This window comes from Podarcis muralis, chromosome 2, assembly GCF_964188315.1.
Source record: "Podarcis muralis chromosome 2, rPodMur119.hap1.1, whole genome shotgun sequence".
NCBI classification, from domain to species: Eukaryota; Metazoa; Chordata; class Lepidosauria; order Squamata; family Lacertidae; genus Podarcis; species Podarcis muralis.
In genome coordinates this window covers 47,921,669-47,939,022 of record NC_135656.1, presented here as the reverse complement: position 1 = coordinate 47,939,022, position 17,354 = coordinate 47,921,669, and the positions used below count along the sequence as shown (strand labels likewise).

The window sequence follows — 17,354 nt, the reverse complement described above, 5'->3', positions numbered from 1 at the left end:
AAATTAATCAGGGTGCTAAAAACAGATAGTAATTGTGAGGCTCTTCAAAATTGCATTAAAATGGCAAATGTGGTACAGTGTAAAGGTAAAGGTAAAGGGAACCCTGACCATTAGGTCCAGTCGTGGCCGACTCTGGGGTTGCGACGCTCATCTCACTTTACTGGCCGAGGGAGCCGGTGTACAGCTTCCGGGTCATGTGGCCAGCATGACTAAGCCGCTTCTGGCGAACCAGAGTAGTGCACGGAAATGCCATTTACCTTCCCGCCGGAGCGGTACCTATTTATCTACTTGCGCTTTGACGTGCTTTCGAACTCCTAGGTTGGCAGGAGCAGGGACCGAGCAATGGGAGCTCATCCCATCGCGGGGATTCGAACTGCTGACCTTCTGATCGGCAAGCCCTATGCTCAGTGGTTTAACCCACAGCGCTACCCGCAAAACAACAACAATCCCAATTTCACATATATGCTTATGGGGTGTGAGCTGTTGATGACTAAACAGGAAAGTGATATTGTGGTGGATGGCCAGATGAAAATGATGACCTAGCACTTATGAAAAAGGGGAACTGCATATTAGGGATCATTAAGAAAAGGAAAGAAAATTAAACTGCCAATATCATAACACCTTTATACAACTATATGGTGTGACCACACTTGATATACTGTGTACAATTCTAGTTGCTGCACTGCAACAAAAGATATTGCAGAGCTGGAAAAGGTGCAGAAAAGTGCAACCAAAGCTATCAAGGGGCTGGAACAAATCCCCCACAAGGAGAGATCATGTGGAGATACTTAATTTAGAAAAAAGGGAGAAAGGGGGAAATCATGTAAAATTATGTACAGTATAAAATTATGCATGGTGTAGGGAAAGTAGATGAAGATATGGTCTTCCTCTCATAATGCTAGAACAAAGGGTCATCCACTGAAGGATTTATTTGAAGCAGCATTTATATACTGCTAAATCACAAAACATATCAAAGTGGTTTACAACATTAAAAAGATTAAAAAACCATACAATAAAAGCATTACAAAGATTAAAAGCAATTTAAAAACAAATATGCTAAAAACAAGCATCAATAAACCATTGTGAGAGATGTACTCTTAATTTCCTGCATAGGCGTGGCAGAATAAAAAAAAAGTTTTCAGCAGGCATTTAAAAGTTGGCATAGAAAGTGCCCGCTGAATGTCTATTGACAGTGTATTCCATAGCACAGAGCCAATGACACTAAAGGCTCAGGCTTTTTATTTTTTACACATTGCATAGTTAAACTTTGGGACTGCAGTGGTGGCCACCAACTTGGATGGCTTTTAAAGAAAGGATCAAACAAATTATTGGAGGACAAGGGTATCAATTATTAGTAGTAGTGAAGGTTATATTATTTTTGTATCAATGGCAGCACACCTCAAAATACCAGCTGCTGGGGATCAAAAATGTGATAGTGCTATTGTGCTCGTGTCCTGCTTGTGGGCTTCCTATGGACATCTGGCTGGTCACTGTGGGAACAGAATGTTGGATTACATCCAGAAAGGTTCTTCTATAGAAGAAATGTGAGACGTGTGTATGTATTTTACTTATCTGCTGTTCACATGTTCTCATGATAGAAGTCATAGATGCAGATATAGCCTAGTAATTACAACAACAACAACAACAACAACAACAACAACAACATATTTTTGTATACAGCGATACCTTGGTTTACAACCATAATCTGTTCCGGAGGTCTGGTTGTAAACCAAAACAGGTTGTAACCCAAGGCGCACTTTGGCCAATGGGGCCTTCCCCCCAAAATTGGTTGTAATAATAAAAGAAAAGGTTTGTAATCTAAAAAAAGGGACACACACTTCAGGGTTTGACGTGGTTGTAATCCAAAATGGTTGTAATCCAAAACGGTTGCAAACCAAGGTACCACTGTACTGCCCTTCATGCAAAGATCAAAGGGGAGTTAATGATACAATATGGATATGTATTGTATGTGTAGCCTGAAACAATGTCTGTAATACTAGGAATCCTCTTCCCTTCTGGGAGCTCTAAAAATGACAGTTCAATAAGGTTCTCCACTAAATAATTTTAAGCACCCTCACAAAATTTCCAATGGTTCCATGAGGAAATCATGAAAGTTTTATAATAGTTTAGAAGAGTAGTACAGAGATGGTCTTAAATGAGTATGCAGGATGACATCTACAAAATATTATCAGATTCCACGTAAATGTTTTTGTGATTTAATCCTAGCCATCCTTTCATTAGGTTGTGGCAGATGGCAGAGAGCAATGATGGAAATTTGCATGACTGCTCTCTGTGCTGGATCAATTTCAAAATGAAGAAAATGTTTCTCTCCAGAATTTAAAAACACTAAACATTTCCTCTAATGAACCTAGTAAACCTGTGGTTTTCAAAACGAGAGATTGGCTTTCCTAGGGAGGTGAAAACATCTGGTAGAGAAGAGCTAAACCCTCCCAAATACTTGCCATAACTGGAGAGGTCATATTCTCTCCCGTCATTTAATCCAGGAAGCAATACTGTTCTGTACTGCATGCTCTCTCTTGTTTGTATCAGCAAAGCTGAGAAATGGAGAGTGTAAAGCACTAGTTTCAAACAAGATTGGTTCCTTTTTTACCCCCCCCCCCAAAAAAAAAACCTGTTACGGATATGGCTCTGAATTGCTTTTTAAAAATTCTGAGTTCTTTCAGAACAGAGACAAGTAGCTTGCCTAACAGGCTGTATCTTTCTTCCCCTGTATACATAGGAAAGTCCAAATATTCATTTTCTTGATTCAAGGATGCAAACTTTGAGAATTTCCACTGTGAACATGGAGCTGCTGTTAATAGCCCTTGAAAAAAAAGAATGCACATGGGTTTGTGAAACATGGTAAAGCACTGACTGGGGCGTAGCTATCACTATATTACTCCTGTGAATAACCCTTGAAAAACAATGCGAATGCATTCATGAAAAACTATAAAACGTTGAATGGCAGGTAGCTTTGAGCAAACAAAATTCTATGAAGCAAAGATACAGATGGAACAATGTAATGTATCAAAGCCCTGAACCACCATGGTTAGTGTGGTATTTGTCCTACATAAAACCTGGAAAGCTTCGTACTGCAGCTGTGCAACAGCAACTTGAAGCCACCCCTAGCCACAGCTTGGTTTCTGATTAGTTATTCCAATTCAAACTATTTTATATGAGTGCATACTGCTGCAAATAGTCACAATGCCTTTTTCAGAGATGTATTATTTTATTGCCATGTCCAATAAATTAGGTAAAGCGTGACATGTTGCATTTTTGTTTGCGCTGAAGTTGTGTGAACTTCAAATCAGATGATAAATAGGAAAACAGGACACACTTCTTCACGCAGCAGGAAACTGTCTAAGTATATTCAATTATACTCCTTTGATTGTGTTCTGCCCCCAAGAAACTCTGAAGATAGTGGATTTTCAGAAAGGAAAGGGGAAAATAGGAACTTTTAAGATAACACACTGTTTTATAAAGAACTCCCCACCCCACTTACTGCCCCCCATATGAATGTTATCCTGCCTTGAATTTCAAAATTAAGTATTTCTGGTCTCAGCTGGATATTGCTGTAGCCCACAAATGTTTTCAGAGATACAGTAGAGTTTCTGAGAAAATAAGCTCAACTGCTAACACATTATTTTCAGAAGTCAGCCCTTTCATATTTATTTCAGTTAGTATTCAAATGCCATGTGAAAAATTACTTTTTTGTTTTCTTGAAAGCTCTTTAGCCCAGTAGGAATTCCATACATAATACCACATGGTTTCATTAGATAGCACCACCTGTTAATCTGCACAGATACTGCATACTAAACAGGGCAAACACTAAATGAAGCAAATAGACTTACGTGCCATCCTGGCGAGTGATGGTATAGCCATACTTGGGAAACTTGACAAATGACACATTGACTCCAACGAGTGGAGTTCCATCTGTAGTCACCACTTGACCTCGTATAAGAGATACAAGGCTAGGAAAGAAATGCAATTAAATGTCAGTTCTGAAATATTCTTTGGGAACAAAGAATACTATTCTAGATGTATTTACTCCTGCACAAATGCACATTCACTCTTGACTCTGATCTCTTCAGTTTCAGAGAACAGACTACAGGAATGTACAGTGGAACCTCTGTTTTTGAACGTAATCCGTTCCGGAAGGCTGTTAAACTTCTAAGACATTTGAAAACCAAAAACTGAAAGCGGAAGCCTCAATTAAATAGGGAAACTCAAAACGGAAGCTGTGTCGGATGTTCGGGTTCTGAAAAACGTTCGAAAACCGGAGCATTTACTTCCAGGTTTTTGGCGTCCAGGAGCCAAAACATTTGAAAATGGTGCCATTCAAAAACTGAACTGACTGTATTTAAATTGAGGCCATGTTGGCTTCAATCACTTAGCTATTCTTTTGGTTCTTTTAACATTTCAATGCAGAATAACAAAGTATTCTGGGTTTATGCCTATATGGAACTAGAGTTGAAAGCAAGCATCCTGACGACAGTGTTAGAAAATCACGAGGAAGCCCCTAGAATGAGATTTTACCTCAAGATGGAAAAGAATATCATTTCTAAAAGCAGCAACCCATGTTAAGCCATTATTAAAACTTGTGTCAGAAGTACTTCCCCGTCTCTATAAAATCATATTTTTGGCCATTACCTGCTGTTGAAGGGATTTTCTCCTGGGATTATATGAGTGCTGTCTTTCCCCACTAAAAGCTTGATTCGATCATAGAATGACTTTACAGTTGGTGAACCAGAGTGACTTTGTTGTATAATGTCTAGAGGGTCACGTGAACCACGGCATAGCAGGCTATTCTGACAAGTCGACTGGAGGCAGCAGTCTGGATCAAGGCAGTCAACGAGGCCATCTGAAAGCAAAAACACACAGGCTGTTATTGTTGTTGTTCATTCATGGATAGAAGTAGCCCCAATGCTTTTGCTGTCTGCAAGCATTCAGATTGGTTGTAGTGCTCAGTTATTTCCAGACAATGAAATTACAAGTATCACTGAAAATAATATACGTTGTATATATTAGCTGTACTAACTTATTGCTACCCCCTTGTTTCATATATGGTGTTTGCTATCTTGGTGTACTAGACAACATTACTGTATTTAAGATCAACCAGAAATAGGGATTTTTTTCTGTCTGGAGCACAGGACAAGATGATGTCACCCCCTACCCGCTGCCACCCCATATATAAAAGGTGATTAGATTGACAGTTGAATCTTAGTCTGATTCTGGCAATGGGACAAAGTCCTCCCCTGCACCTTGGGACAGTAAACTAGATTAGGGGGCATGGCAGGTAAAGAACTTTGTCCACTTCCTACCCCTCAATATTTGATGCATTAGGTGGCTGCCTCATTCTGTCTCTTGATAGGGTGAGCCCTAATCCAAAACTGTTTTGGAAGAACATGTGTGGAGGAAATTCTCAAGGACTGCTAGTAGTGGATGACATGGTGGGTGGCAGCACTTACCCGATCCCAGGTTTGTTGCATTAATGCTGCTTTTGGAGAGGTAGAGGAGGAGAAATAAGTGGCTTAGTTTAGACACACCAATGGAGTCAATCTGGTGCTTCAGCTGGTGTGTGTGCACCATGCCATTCTGCCCCCTCCCCACCACTGCTTGGTAAGCAGCAGCAACATGACTCACCAGAGGTCAGGTGAATGCTGCTGCCCCAATGCGCCATCCACTACTGGCAACCCCATAACTTTGGAAAGTTTTTTCACTCATAAATCTGCTAAAGGCTGAATATTTACACCTTGCAAATGGGATGAGAAATTTATTCAAACTGAATTTTGTTGGCTATCCAGGGAGAGGGCAGAATAAGCTGTTATCTGTCCCAATACCTTGTGGTGGATTGGGCTATAAGTTCAATAAATAAAGAATACTCTGCTTGAGCTTGTGTGGGCTTTATTGTAGACCTTTTCTGTGTTGGTATTATTACCCATGGACAATGCAATCTCTTAGAAAAATTAAAAATGAAACAGTTCTTGATTAGTTCTCGTTGTTGTTTGAGCTGTAGATGTTTTTCTTTTAAGGTCAGCCGCCTTTACATGTTAGGATCCCCATTCATCTTGAAGCCTGTTTCTATCATGGAACAAGGATGATCCACCCCGCTCCCTTGCAGTCCATTTGCTACCCACTTTATATAATCAATGTGAGAAAATAATTGGGTTCCAATAATGATTCAAGACAGTTTTTCCATTAAAGCCTGAACACTTTTTCCTTGATATCTTTCCTAGGCTTGTTGTATTTCTACCACTACAGACTGAAAATTGTCTTCTGCTTTTAGTTTGCTCAGTGCTTTTGTTCAGGCAACTGTGAGAGAAGAGAATCCTATCAATACATTAAAGAATCAAAAAGTCAAGACACAGGATAGAAATTACTCCCTTTCCGCAAATTTATATTTACCTGCTCAAGCTATTGTGTGTGTGTGTTTTGCTATGTCTATGGGGGTGAGAATATGTTATGCCTATAATGACCTCATCAAGTTGCATGATTATGGGCTGCAGCGGCTGAAAACTTTTGACGACACCATGAACTTTAAATTGGCACACCAATCTCCCAGTGGCCTGTCAGTCATGTGAATAACATCTTCATGCCAGCGAGCCCCCTTGGATATAGTCTGACATTGCAATCTTCAGTAAATTACCCTGTCACTGCCAATCTTACAGTTATCTCGCAAACAATCAAGGAGGCAATCAAACTGTTCTGAAGTACCAGTTCAGGACCTAGGGGGGCTAGAAATGTCTCCATTCAATACCAGTGAGAAACCTGAATATCACTGCTTAGATACTAAATTGAAATATGCACACACCTCTACATAAGAATAATACACTATAGGTTTCATGGTTAGGTCTGTACAAAGAATCCACATTTAAAAAAAAAATCTAAAATCTCTGACTGGGCAATACTTTTATTAGGCCAACCAAAAGGTTAAAAAAGAAAAGAAGTAAGCTTTCAAGTTCTTTAGAACTCTATATCAGACTGGATGTTTTTTTAAAAAGAGGAGGGCAGGCTGGAGGGAGCTGGTTTAATGTTAAACTTTAACACAGCGCAAGGGTCTTTGCTAGCCCCTTGCTTGGTGCAAGGAGTTTGCAGAGCTGGCAGTGGGGCATTTGGCAAGTGCTGTGCAAAGTACTTTGGAAGCCCTGTGCTCAGCACTCCCCCAGTGCTGAGCATAGGCCCGGCAAAGCTGTTTCTATAGGGATCTGCTGCATGATCAACAGAGAACTCAGTCTTGCAGACAATGCAGCATACTTGAACCCACTGCCCATCACTTAAATACAGCTTTCTGTAGGGGTTGGCTGCAACTAACCCACACCTGATGTGATGCAAAGTTTGGGACACTGCTCAACTATGATGCATATTCATGTTTTTGCTTGTTTTGCTTAGATGCTTTGGAAACACAAAAGCCCTTTCAATTTCAGCACACTGTCAAATATCTATGTGAAATTATGAAAATGTAATGTACATGGTGACAGGACACATTACAATAGATGTCCAAAGAAGATATCAAGTGTACCTGGAGAGAAAACATCCAAAGTGCAAATGCCCTTTTCCCATTGACCCATTTCCCATTACTAGGGAAGCACATTCAGGTCTAGCATTAGCAATAGCAAGTCTTTCTGAAACTCTAATGCTGCAATTCTAAACACACTTACTAGGGGGTTAATCCTCTTGAACACAGTGGGATTACAATAGAATAACCAAGCACAAGATTGCTTTGCAAATGGGAGCACAAAGGAAAATGTAATATTGAATAACTTTAGAAAGTCTACAGTCACACCATTATTCAAACACTCACACATTTTTATATATTACACTGTATACATTTGTATTATCACTGTATTGATCCTGGGTAATGAGGCATACAAATGAATATATTTTACTGAAGCAATATTTGCTAGTGAGAGTAGGTAACACTTTTAAGTTTCACATAACTTTATTTGAAAGGAAAATAAGGGTATCTCCAAGCTTAAGAATTATACATTTACTATTCTGCTTAACAGATAAAATACACATTTAGTTTACCTCATTTTCCATTTAAATAAACTTAGGAAACCCTGAAAGCTAACATTCTAATAAACAAGTTGGAATATTAAAGGGAAGATGTTAAAACCTCAAAACCTGATATGTTATAGATGAAAATATAGGTCACATAGTCTTATAAACGAAATTCAAATATGTTGGTATTCAGCAAACACTGCTATGCTTAATCTTCTATTTTTCTGGGGTTAAAACCTTACCCCAGGCACACAAATTATTGTGCAATTTACACATAAGTAGACCTGCAGGGTAGCACTTCTAGGACATTGTTACAAATTGTTACCTGTACAACAACGTCCGAAATTTTAGCCAGTTGTCACTTACCATTTTCCTTCCAGAAACAACACACACACACACACACACACACACACACACACACACTTTGCCACTGGCGTGCATTTACTACCCCAGCCAATGTTAGAAAGCCACATCATTCCCCAAGATCAAGAAAGTGTCAACAGGCTGGCAGAAATTGTATAATGTTGTTTGGGAAGCGTTCTTTAATCAATGGCAGTTTCCTTGAAGGTTTTTTAATGGGTTAGAAAAACACCCGCCAAATTCATTAACATTAGGTTATGTTTGTTTTCAATTGTAATAAAAATAATTCTAGACAGTTTACAATATTTTCACAATATCTTCACTTTAAATTATATTTTTGTTGTTTGCAACAGAAAATAAAAATCATAGAGACACGGGTGGCGTTGTGGGCTAAACCACAGAGCCTAGGACTTGCCGATCAGAAGGTCGGCGGTTCCAATCCCCGTGACGGGGTGAGCTCCCATTGCTCAGTCTCTGCTCCTGCCAACCTAGCAGTTCGAAAGCACGTCAAAGTGCAAGTAGATAAACAGGTACCGCTCCGGCGGGAAGGTAAACGGCGTTTCCGTGTGCTGCTCTGGTTCGCCAGAAGCGGCTTAGTCATGCTGGCCACATGACCCGGAAGCTGTACGCCAGCTCCCTCGGCCAATAAAGCGAGATGACATGACCCCAGAGTCAGTCACGACTGGACCTAATGGTCAGGGGTCCCTTTACCTTATTCAATATGCAAGAGCAAGCATTCAGCAGAGACAAATTCTGCCTCTTCTGAGTAAGTTTTTTTTGGCCCTAGAGTATTGGGTATTGTCAAGCACACTTCATCCGACACTGGAGACACAAATATTACCTGCGGTTCACACCCTCTCCCCACCCAGCATACATTGGAAATCTCACTGGGGCAGAAAATCACACACACAACCTTGATGAAGTGCCACTGAAATTATATGATAAATAAATAATTGAAATAATATTAGAAAAAATGATGAAATATAGGCTAACCAATTTTTTCATACAATGTATGTATCTGCATGTGCATGCATGCACACAGTATCTCATGTAACATTCCCTAAACTTTAGGGAAAGCTACATTAATATAAGACTACAATGGAATAAATTAAAAGCAGTAGCTTTCGTTCATCCCCCTTCTAAAAGCTTGTCGTGTCAGGAATTTATATTTTTTATGTCAAAAAGTGGTTTTGTAGGAAGATAATTTGTCAAATTGCAGCAGTAAATAATCCAGAATGGAAGTAGAAATAATGAAGAATCTGCTTTATAACACAGCTCAGCTCAACTATCCCAAGTGGCTAACTCCACTGAACTCAATGTGAGTGATGCTTATACCAGTATATAAATATGGTCCTGTTGTTGCAGCAAATTCATACTTGTCTTTTCATTAAACCAGGGGATTATACAGCATCTCCTCCTCCTTGCCTTGCTGCTTCCACAAACTCATGACATGATCATCAGATTTGTCAATGAAAAGCATTCCTAAGGGAAGCTGGAATGTTCTGGATAAGCAAAAGATATACCAGCTATGACAATTTAATTTACTCTTCCAAAGACTTTAATCAGGAAATAACTAGAGTATTTCTAATCTATTTCCCATCTTATTTTATAACCACCTGTATTTACAGAGACAATTTGGCAAGTAAGTAGGTTAACAACTGATGATTTTTAGCACACTATGTTTTAATTGACTAACTAATGGCAGGATGTCTGTATTATCAACCACAGTTTTGTGAGTTGTTGTTAAATTACATGATTATCACAGTTTTCTGCTGTTATGAGTTTGTGGGTACTAGACACCTATAATCCCTGGATTCAGTGAGTGTTAGAATTTAATCAAGCCGTGGGGTGTTAAGATACAGACAACTCTAATCCCCGGATCTAGAAAGTGTTAAACGCTAATTAAGACAGGCTAGCTTCCTCATGAGGTGACTGCCATGAGGAATGGGCCATTAAGAGGATAAAGGATCAAAGGGACCCAGTGAGAGACAGTAAATCAGTTTGGCCCCTCTATCAACAGATTAAGCCAGAGTGGGTGGAAAAAAGGCTAGGGGCGGGATGCTCGCAGCCCCTGCCCCCAACTGGCTAAGTTATCACTTTCCGCCCTTACCCCGATGCGGCTGGAGGTGGACAGCGCCAGCCATAACCTCCCTCAGCCACACTGGAAGATGGCGGCTTCCCTGAACCCACTGCAGCCATGGCAACGGCTGCCCACCCAGAGTCCCCAGTTAGTGGATATTAGCTAGTAAAACATTAAAACTCCCCTTTCATAGTGTGTTATTAGGCTAATAGCCACATGTCATGATAAGTATTTATTTGATGTTTAAACTTGCTAAATATTTGTGGCTACTGTTCAGCGTATCTAAGAGGACTTTGTATAAATTAGCTGAATGCATAAAAACACTTGCATTTCTCTCATTAGTCTCAGTGGCCACTCAAGGAATAATAAATGGATAAGATTACAGATTGTTACAGGATAGCATGATGGCTGTTGTTTAAGCACATGACCAAGTACAGCGGAGGGGATATTTTGTCCTGTCAAGAAGTAAGTATAGCAGGTATTGATGGAGGTACAATACTCATTCAGTCAAAAGAGAATATTGCCTGCTCTCTGTAGATGCTCAGGAAACAGAAGCATAGTTGAGGAGGCAACTGACGCCACTGTTTGAGTGACCTGCTTTATGTCTCCTGAATATTGCCACCCTAATAGATGTACAGTATTTCCCCCCTTTTTCTTTCTTTTTCTTTTTGATAACCAGAAGCCTGGAACACAACCCTGGTCCCCTGAAAATGATCAGCTGAAACCTCTGGGCCTGCTCAACTGGTTGCAAGTGCCAAGTGCCAATTTTTGAAAATGCTAGCACTGGCTCTACTGCACTCATGTCCTCTGTAGCTGCTTTCCCAACTGAGTCATTGCCAGAATCAATAAAGTTAATGTCAGTAACAGTTTTGGGAAGACAAGAAGTGCAAAGGCTTTGTTACAAAGTATAAAAGATATTTTCTTTAAGTTAGAAAAACAAGCAAATGAGGATTTAGTGACTCATGTGAAGAACCATATTTGCTGCAGATGCTGCCTATATTTTATACATATTTAAAACTGTCAATAACAGATACCAATTGTTTATTATAGTAGCAATTTTAAAGATGCCTTTGAGAACCAGGTCTATTGTATTTGCTCTAGGGAGCCTTTTTATCTCCTGAGGTATTGTGGGTATTTGTATTGAGAACCTTATAAATCTTTTGTCTGACTTGAATTAGAGACCCCTGCTGTGGCAAAGCTTGATGAGGCAAGCTAAATTACATGATTTGCTTTTGTGCTGTGAAATACTTGTATTATCTTAACTATCACAGGCCTGATGAAATATCAAATCACAGGAGTCACTGTTCTATAAAAGCAAAGCTTGTCCAAATAATTATTGCAGAAGGGCAGGATCCACTTTCCCCCTTTCCCTTTCCCATTCCCCCCTTTCGTTTCAAAATTATTTGTTATAAGAAACTTAAAAACACACCCTTACATTCCAATATATGAACAGGGCAAACATGTTCAGAAACAGTATTGCTCTAGAAGTGAATTTACCTATGAAGGGAAGAAAAAATTAATTTACAGCTACAGGCATAAGTTAGAAATGGAACCAACCCCTGGTAGATTGTGCAGCATACCATGCAAAATTCCCCTCTTATATTATTTTGTGCAAAATACACAAATTGGGAAACCTGCTGCTCCATATTGGGCTTCAGTGGTATATTTTCCTTCATATTGAATAGTATTTTCTATGATGTGCAATATTTTGAAAACCAAAACAAAATGTAATAATAAAAAGGAGGGGTTTCTGTTTGTTTGTTTCAATGGGTATTTATGTGATCAATTATTGATTTTAGGTCTTAATCACTGATGGAATATTTAATTTAATGATATTCCCTCCATTTTTTAAGCTGGTTTGAGACTTTCCAAAAATAAGAGCAAGAGCCTGTAAATTATACATAAATAATGAGATACTCTTTTTAATTGTGTGTGTGTGTGTGTGTGTGTGTGTGTGTAGAGGCAGTAGGAGTGGGAGATAGGCTTGGGGGGGGGAGAGAGAGAGAGAAAGAGAGAATATGCCATATCCCAAATTCCTGGAGAAAATCCTCTTAGCTATTATACCAGTGTGTTCTGTGATTTTGGGATATCAGGCTGGCAACTGAAGTAAATGGGCAATGCCATATATATATAGATGTTTTATGCCTATGGACATTTCACAATGGCATTTTGCATTATACAAAAATTTGTCAAGACTTTCCAAAGTTTAGGTAGATTTTAATAGGTAGAGTTTTCAATACTGAGAAGGAATAATTGCAACAAGCTAAAGTAGTGATGAGGAATATTTTGAGTTTCTGGCTCAATGCTATTTGTACATACTGTTGCACACCACCCCTATCTCTGAGCGGTGCTAGAATCTGGGAGTTCCTACAGTTTGTGTTTCCTTTTGGAATGAGGCACAGTGGAGACTGGGTTGTTGATTTACACATAATACAAACTGAGCCCACGATGGAGGGGTTCACAGCATTAACACCCCAAAACTCTGTTGCTTCCACCATAACCACAGCCTTGGATTCAAACAGAAATCAACCATTACTCTGACTCTCTCTCCAGCCAAAAGCACAAGGGATTTTGCAGCTATCTACTCACATAACCCCAAGGTTTGCAAGCAATCTAATTGTTGCTATTAACACTGGAAATCCAGAAAAGTCTTTACTTGATAATAACTTTTAGCCTTTTGTTATCCTGTGAATCTTGTTTTGAAATATTTTAATTCTCTGAATTAAGTCCATGGTGTTTTAAATGGTTATATGTGCCATTTTGAGAGATTTATAGATTTAATCACAGTACTGTGAGTATTAGATTCGTCATATAATCTTGAATAACTGTTCATAATCCCCACCAAAGATACTTAACAGTTATTTAGACTACTGAGGACTTGATTAGAAGAGGGATTAAATTTTAAAGGATGCTGCAAAGAGTAAATTAATGGACTTCAAACATCTTTTTAAAACCAAAAAAGGATTCTGGAATGAAAGCCTTTAACAGGGAGTTGGCCTCAGGAAAACGCTATCTTTTAATTAGACTGCCACCTTTGGAAAATTATTTTATAAAAAGCCTCACCTTTCACACACACACACACACACACACACACACACACACACACACTTTATATATTAAAAAAAAAAATCAGTTTAATGAAATCAGAAACAAATACCGTATTTCATAAGGCACATATACTGCGCCATTCTTCTCCTGGGCACAGAAATTTATTTTATTTCTGTATGAAAAGGTACTTAAATTTTGTTTCACCCCCACAACAGAATACTAGTATGTGACTGAGATTTCACTGTGTCCAGCTGTATTTGTATGTTCAATAAGACTAGCAGATATCCATAATTAGGAATACAGAATTCCCCTCCATGGGCAGGACAGCAAAAGCATACCAGAAATAATTATACTTAACTCCTACAGAGATTCCGACCTGAAGATAACCTGCTGAAAGCTTAGAATTCACTCTCTAAACATTTAGTAGAATGGCATTTTTTCTTTTAGTTTGACATTTCTACACCTTGGATCTGATTTATGCCTCATGTAAGGCTGAACATGACCCTGCCTTTATAAAGACGAGAGACTACTTAAAGGTATGATTCTAACTAATAATCTCTGTATGGCCAAACCAAAAGCATCCTTGATTATGTATCTCCTTTGTGAGCAGTTTTCTACCTTTAAGGCTGTAGCAGCTGGACATAAGAACACAAAGAAGGAAGCACAAAGAGAGAAACCACCAGGCATCCTGCCCCCTCCTGCAAACCAGCAGACAGAAAATCTAGTAAACAACACTTTAGCTTCTTTAAATGCTTAAAAGTACAACATTATCACTGTTTTCCACTAAAGATAATTGCCAACAGCCATACAATTATGGAGAAATTCTGGTCAAGGGCACCCTGTGGTGTAACCCTATAAAAATATTGAAGGGAGAAGAAGCATGAAAATTTGTTAACACAGCAGCAGTGTGGAGTAAGGAAACAGACTACAAGAACAAACGAGTAACTCAAATTCTACAGTTATGGGGATGTCACAGCAGGCAGAGACAAATGGAGAGGTGAAGCTCTATTATGGAAATCGGAAGATTTCTGTGAGCTCTCTTATGAAGAACACCCAAAGAATTTAGAAAAAGCAGCTCCAATAGAGATGAAAAATGATATTCGGAGTAGCAGAAAGAATGGCTGGTTTTAACTCTTGGCTCAGTCACAAGTTTCCTCTGTGACATTGGGCAAGTCCTTCAGACATACATTCAAAATACTTTCAGAAGTGGATTACTAAAAGAGCTTGTGGCATGTAGCTGTAGGTCTATGTGAAGGTGAGCCTCCAGGATAAATATTTTACATAATCATGAGGCAGCTACTGAGAAGATGCCTGTGTGCTTCTGTTGTAGTAGTTTCTGCAATTTTTCTAGGATTAGAACGTTTCCTCTTCCCATGGCTTCTGAGTACTTGGTCATAACTATTGAAGCTATTTGGCAAACTTACTCAAATGCGTATCTTGATGTCCTAGAATAGTTTTTCATGTTGGGAATCCTGCATCAGGGTTTTTATTGAAACATTTAGAAATACTTCTTGAAATGATGACAAGGCAAGGAGAAATTTATTAGTTGAAAATGCTGAGCAAATATTTAATGTTTAACAGGGCAATTAGTTTTGTTAATTATCATATGGCACTAGGTACTGTATTGAAGACTTCATGAAAAGTTGATGAATTCTGATCTGAAGTCTACTTTTATCAAATTTTTGAAAAGGTTGCTTGGAAAGGAATGTTTCTACAATAACATACGTGGCACTCAGAGATTTAGACATCATTGCATCCACTATTTTTGATCAAATGTCAAGTTAAGTATTCAATATTTCTAATGAAGTAGCAATAAATTATTTCTATTGCAATAAACAATTCAGTTTGTCAGTTTGGGGAATGGCTAGTTAGAGCTGAAATTATAAATGAAATGATAAATAGATGGAAATGAAATTGACAGGTTCAGGACAGACTATATAGAAAGCCTTTTCTCATGGAAGATATCATTTACACAAAGAATTCATTTTTACATTATCTGGTGATGGCCAAATATTACACAAATCCATGAACAATAGGCATGATAAACCTATTACACATAACTTCTAAGTGAGGCCTCTGTGTTAAGAGGGAACATGGTCCTTGATTATCAGATACTATGAGTAAAGAAAAGGAGATGCCTTTATGACCTGTTTATGTCATTTCCTGAGGTAACAAGCTGAATGCCTTAGAACACAGAGTAATGCAAGAGATAGCATTATGGGCCATCTCTTTGGCATTATGGGCAATTATTGTGTTCTTATTTACATAGCTATTTTGGAGGCAGCCATTCCTGTTTGCAATTCTGGCAAGTACAGTTAGCCCAATAGCTCCAGGGAGATGTATGCCCCCAAGGTTTGTTCCAATACCTTAAAATGTAAGCAAATTATAATGCATTGCATCAGTGCTTTTTGCTTGTCTGGTAGGTTTGAGAAATAGATTGACTGATCCTGGGACTGAACCCTCGCCAAAACAACCCTGGGTGAAGGAGCAGGATGGATGCGAACAGGGGTGCCATTGGGAAGGAGGCGGGAAGGCAGCCCCTGTGCACCGTGTGAGGGAACCAGTCATGCTGCCCTAAATCCACCTCTGGTGCTAAAATGAAACACTAAATATGGATTAAAATCGTCTGATCAGCAGGACTTTAAAGCACAGCTCAGGGCTCTTGCAAGCCGCCTGCAAAGAGCACTGTGCTGCGCTTTCAGACATCTGATCTGCAGCACTTCAGGAGCCAGGTGTGCAGTGCCTTCAAAACTCCACACACCCCAACTGGCAGGCCTTCAGAAGCCCCTTGTGGGCTTCAGAAGCCTAGCCATCTTTTTATCTGCCAACATGTGATGTCCTATATGATTTCAGGTGATTGGCAGCTGGCTTTTCAACTGCATCTCTGAACGTAGAATATAAAGTTTCTTGTGTTACCTTTGTCTAAGATTCTGCCTGTCATCTTTGCTCTAACAAATATTTACAGTACTTTGTAAAGTATCCTACTTAATCAGCTGCGTCTTTGCTTGAATAATGTGTAGTACAGGCTGCTTTTCTGGACTTTTAGGTCATAAAGGGTGCATACCTGAAGACAGGACCGAGTCCTAAAGTTCTAAACCATACAATTCCCAACTGTAAACTCCGGCAGCAAAAACCTTAGTTTCACCAGAGATGAATGAAGCTCTACATTTTAAAAAGAAGTCTTTAAGGTCACATCATTTCCCCCACAAGAGCTCTTCTTTCTCCATCTCATTTGTTTCGAAGGAAATGTAACAACAACACTTGACAATAGTAGGAGAGGGGGTCTTTCTCTAGTAAAATGACTCATGACGAAGCCGCACATAACCCTCTGTTCTTTAGGGGCTGGGAATTGGAAGACTTTTGCTCACCTCCCTCATTATCCTTGTTATCAGCACAGGAGGTTTCCATAGCAACATTGCATCCAGGCCCTCTCCAGCCGGTCTGGCAGACACACTGCCAGCTGTTCTGACCGAGTGTGCATCTCCCATTGCCATTGCACAAATCAGGGCAGCCATCTGGTTGAAGAAATGAAGAAGATAAGTACAAGAAATACTATTTGCACTAAGATTCTATGCTCAAGGCACATTAAACAATGTTACTGTGCACTCAAAAAGAAAGCTGAAGGCTGTATCAGACATGCTCGCTGGTGTAAGGAACATCTTTTTGCTTAGAGGATGACTATGGGAAGTAGAAGGCAAAAGAGAAATAATGCGTAAAAACACATGTAGTCTTCAGTGTCATAAATGTATCTTTAGGGTTGATTTTAATAGCAAAAAAGAATTAAGCTTCTACTGCAGCTAGATCTTATTCTTGAATATCTATAATTTTATGACATGTTACTAGCTCTATATAAGCATCCCCCCAA

General features: G+C 39.2%; 1 protein-coding gene across 18 annotated transcripts in view; it reads right to left on the bottom strand.

The window, feature by feature from the left end:
* TENM2 (teneurin transmembrane protein 2) overlaps positions 1 to 17,354 on the bottom strand; it is a 753,358-nt gene that overhangs the window by 56,517 nt on the left and 679,487 nt on the right. For 17 of the 18 annotated variants that reach the window (XM_028717464.2, XM_028717467.2, XM_028717466.2 and 14 more), the window contains 3 exons: positions 16,858 to 17,004; positions 4,651 to 4,861; positions 3,852 to 3,971 (listed from right to left, as the gene is read on the bottom strand). In XM_028717464.2, the coding sequence (XP_028573297.1) occupies positions 3,852 to 3,971; positions 4,651 to 4,861; positions 16,858 to 17,004 (478 nt within the window). The remainder of the gene's footprint in view (positions 1 to 3,851; positions 3,972 to 4,650; positions 4,862 to 16,857; positions 17,005 to 17,354) is intronic. The other variant, XM_028717473.2, reaches the window with a different exon arrangement.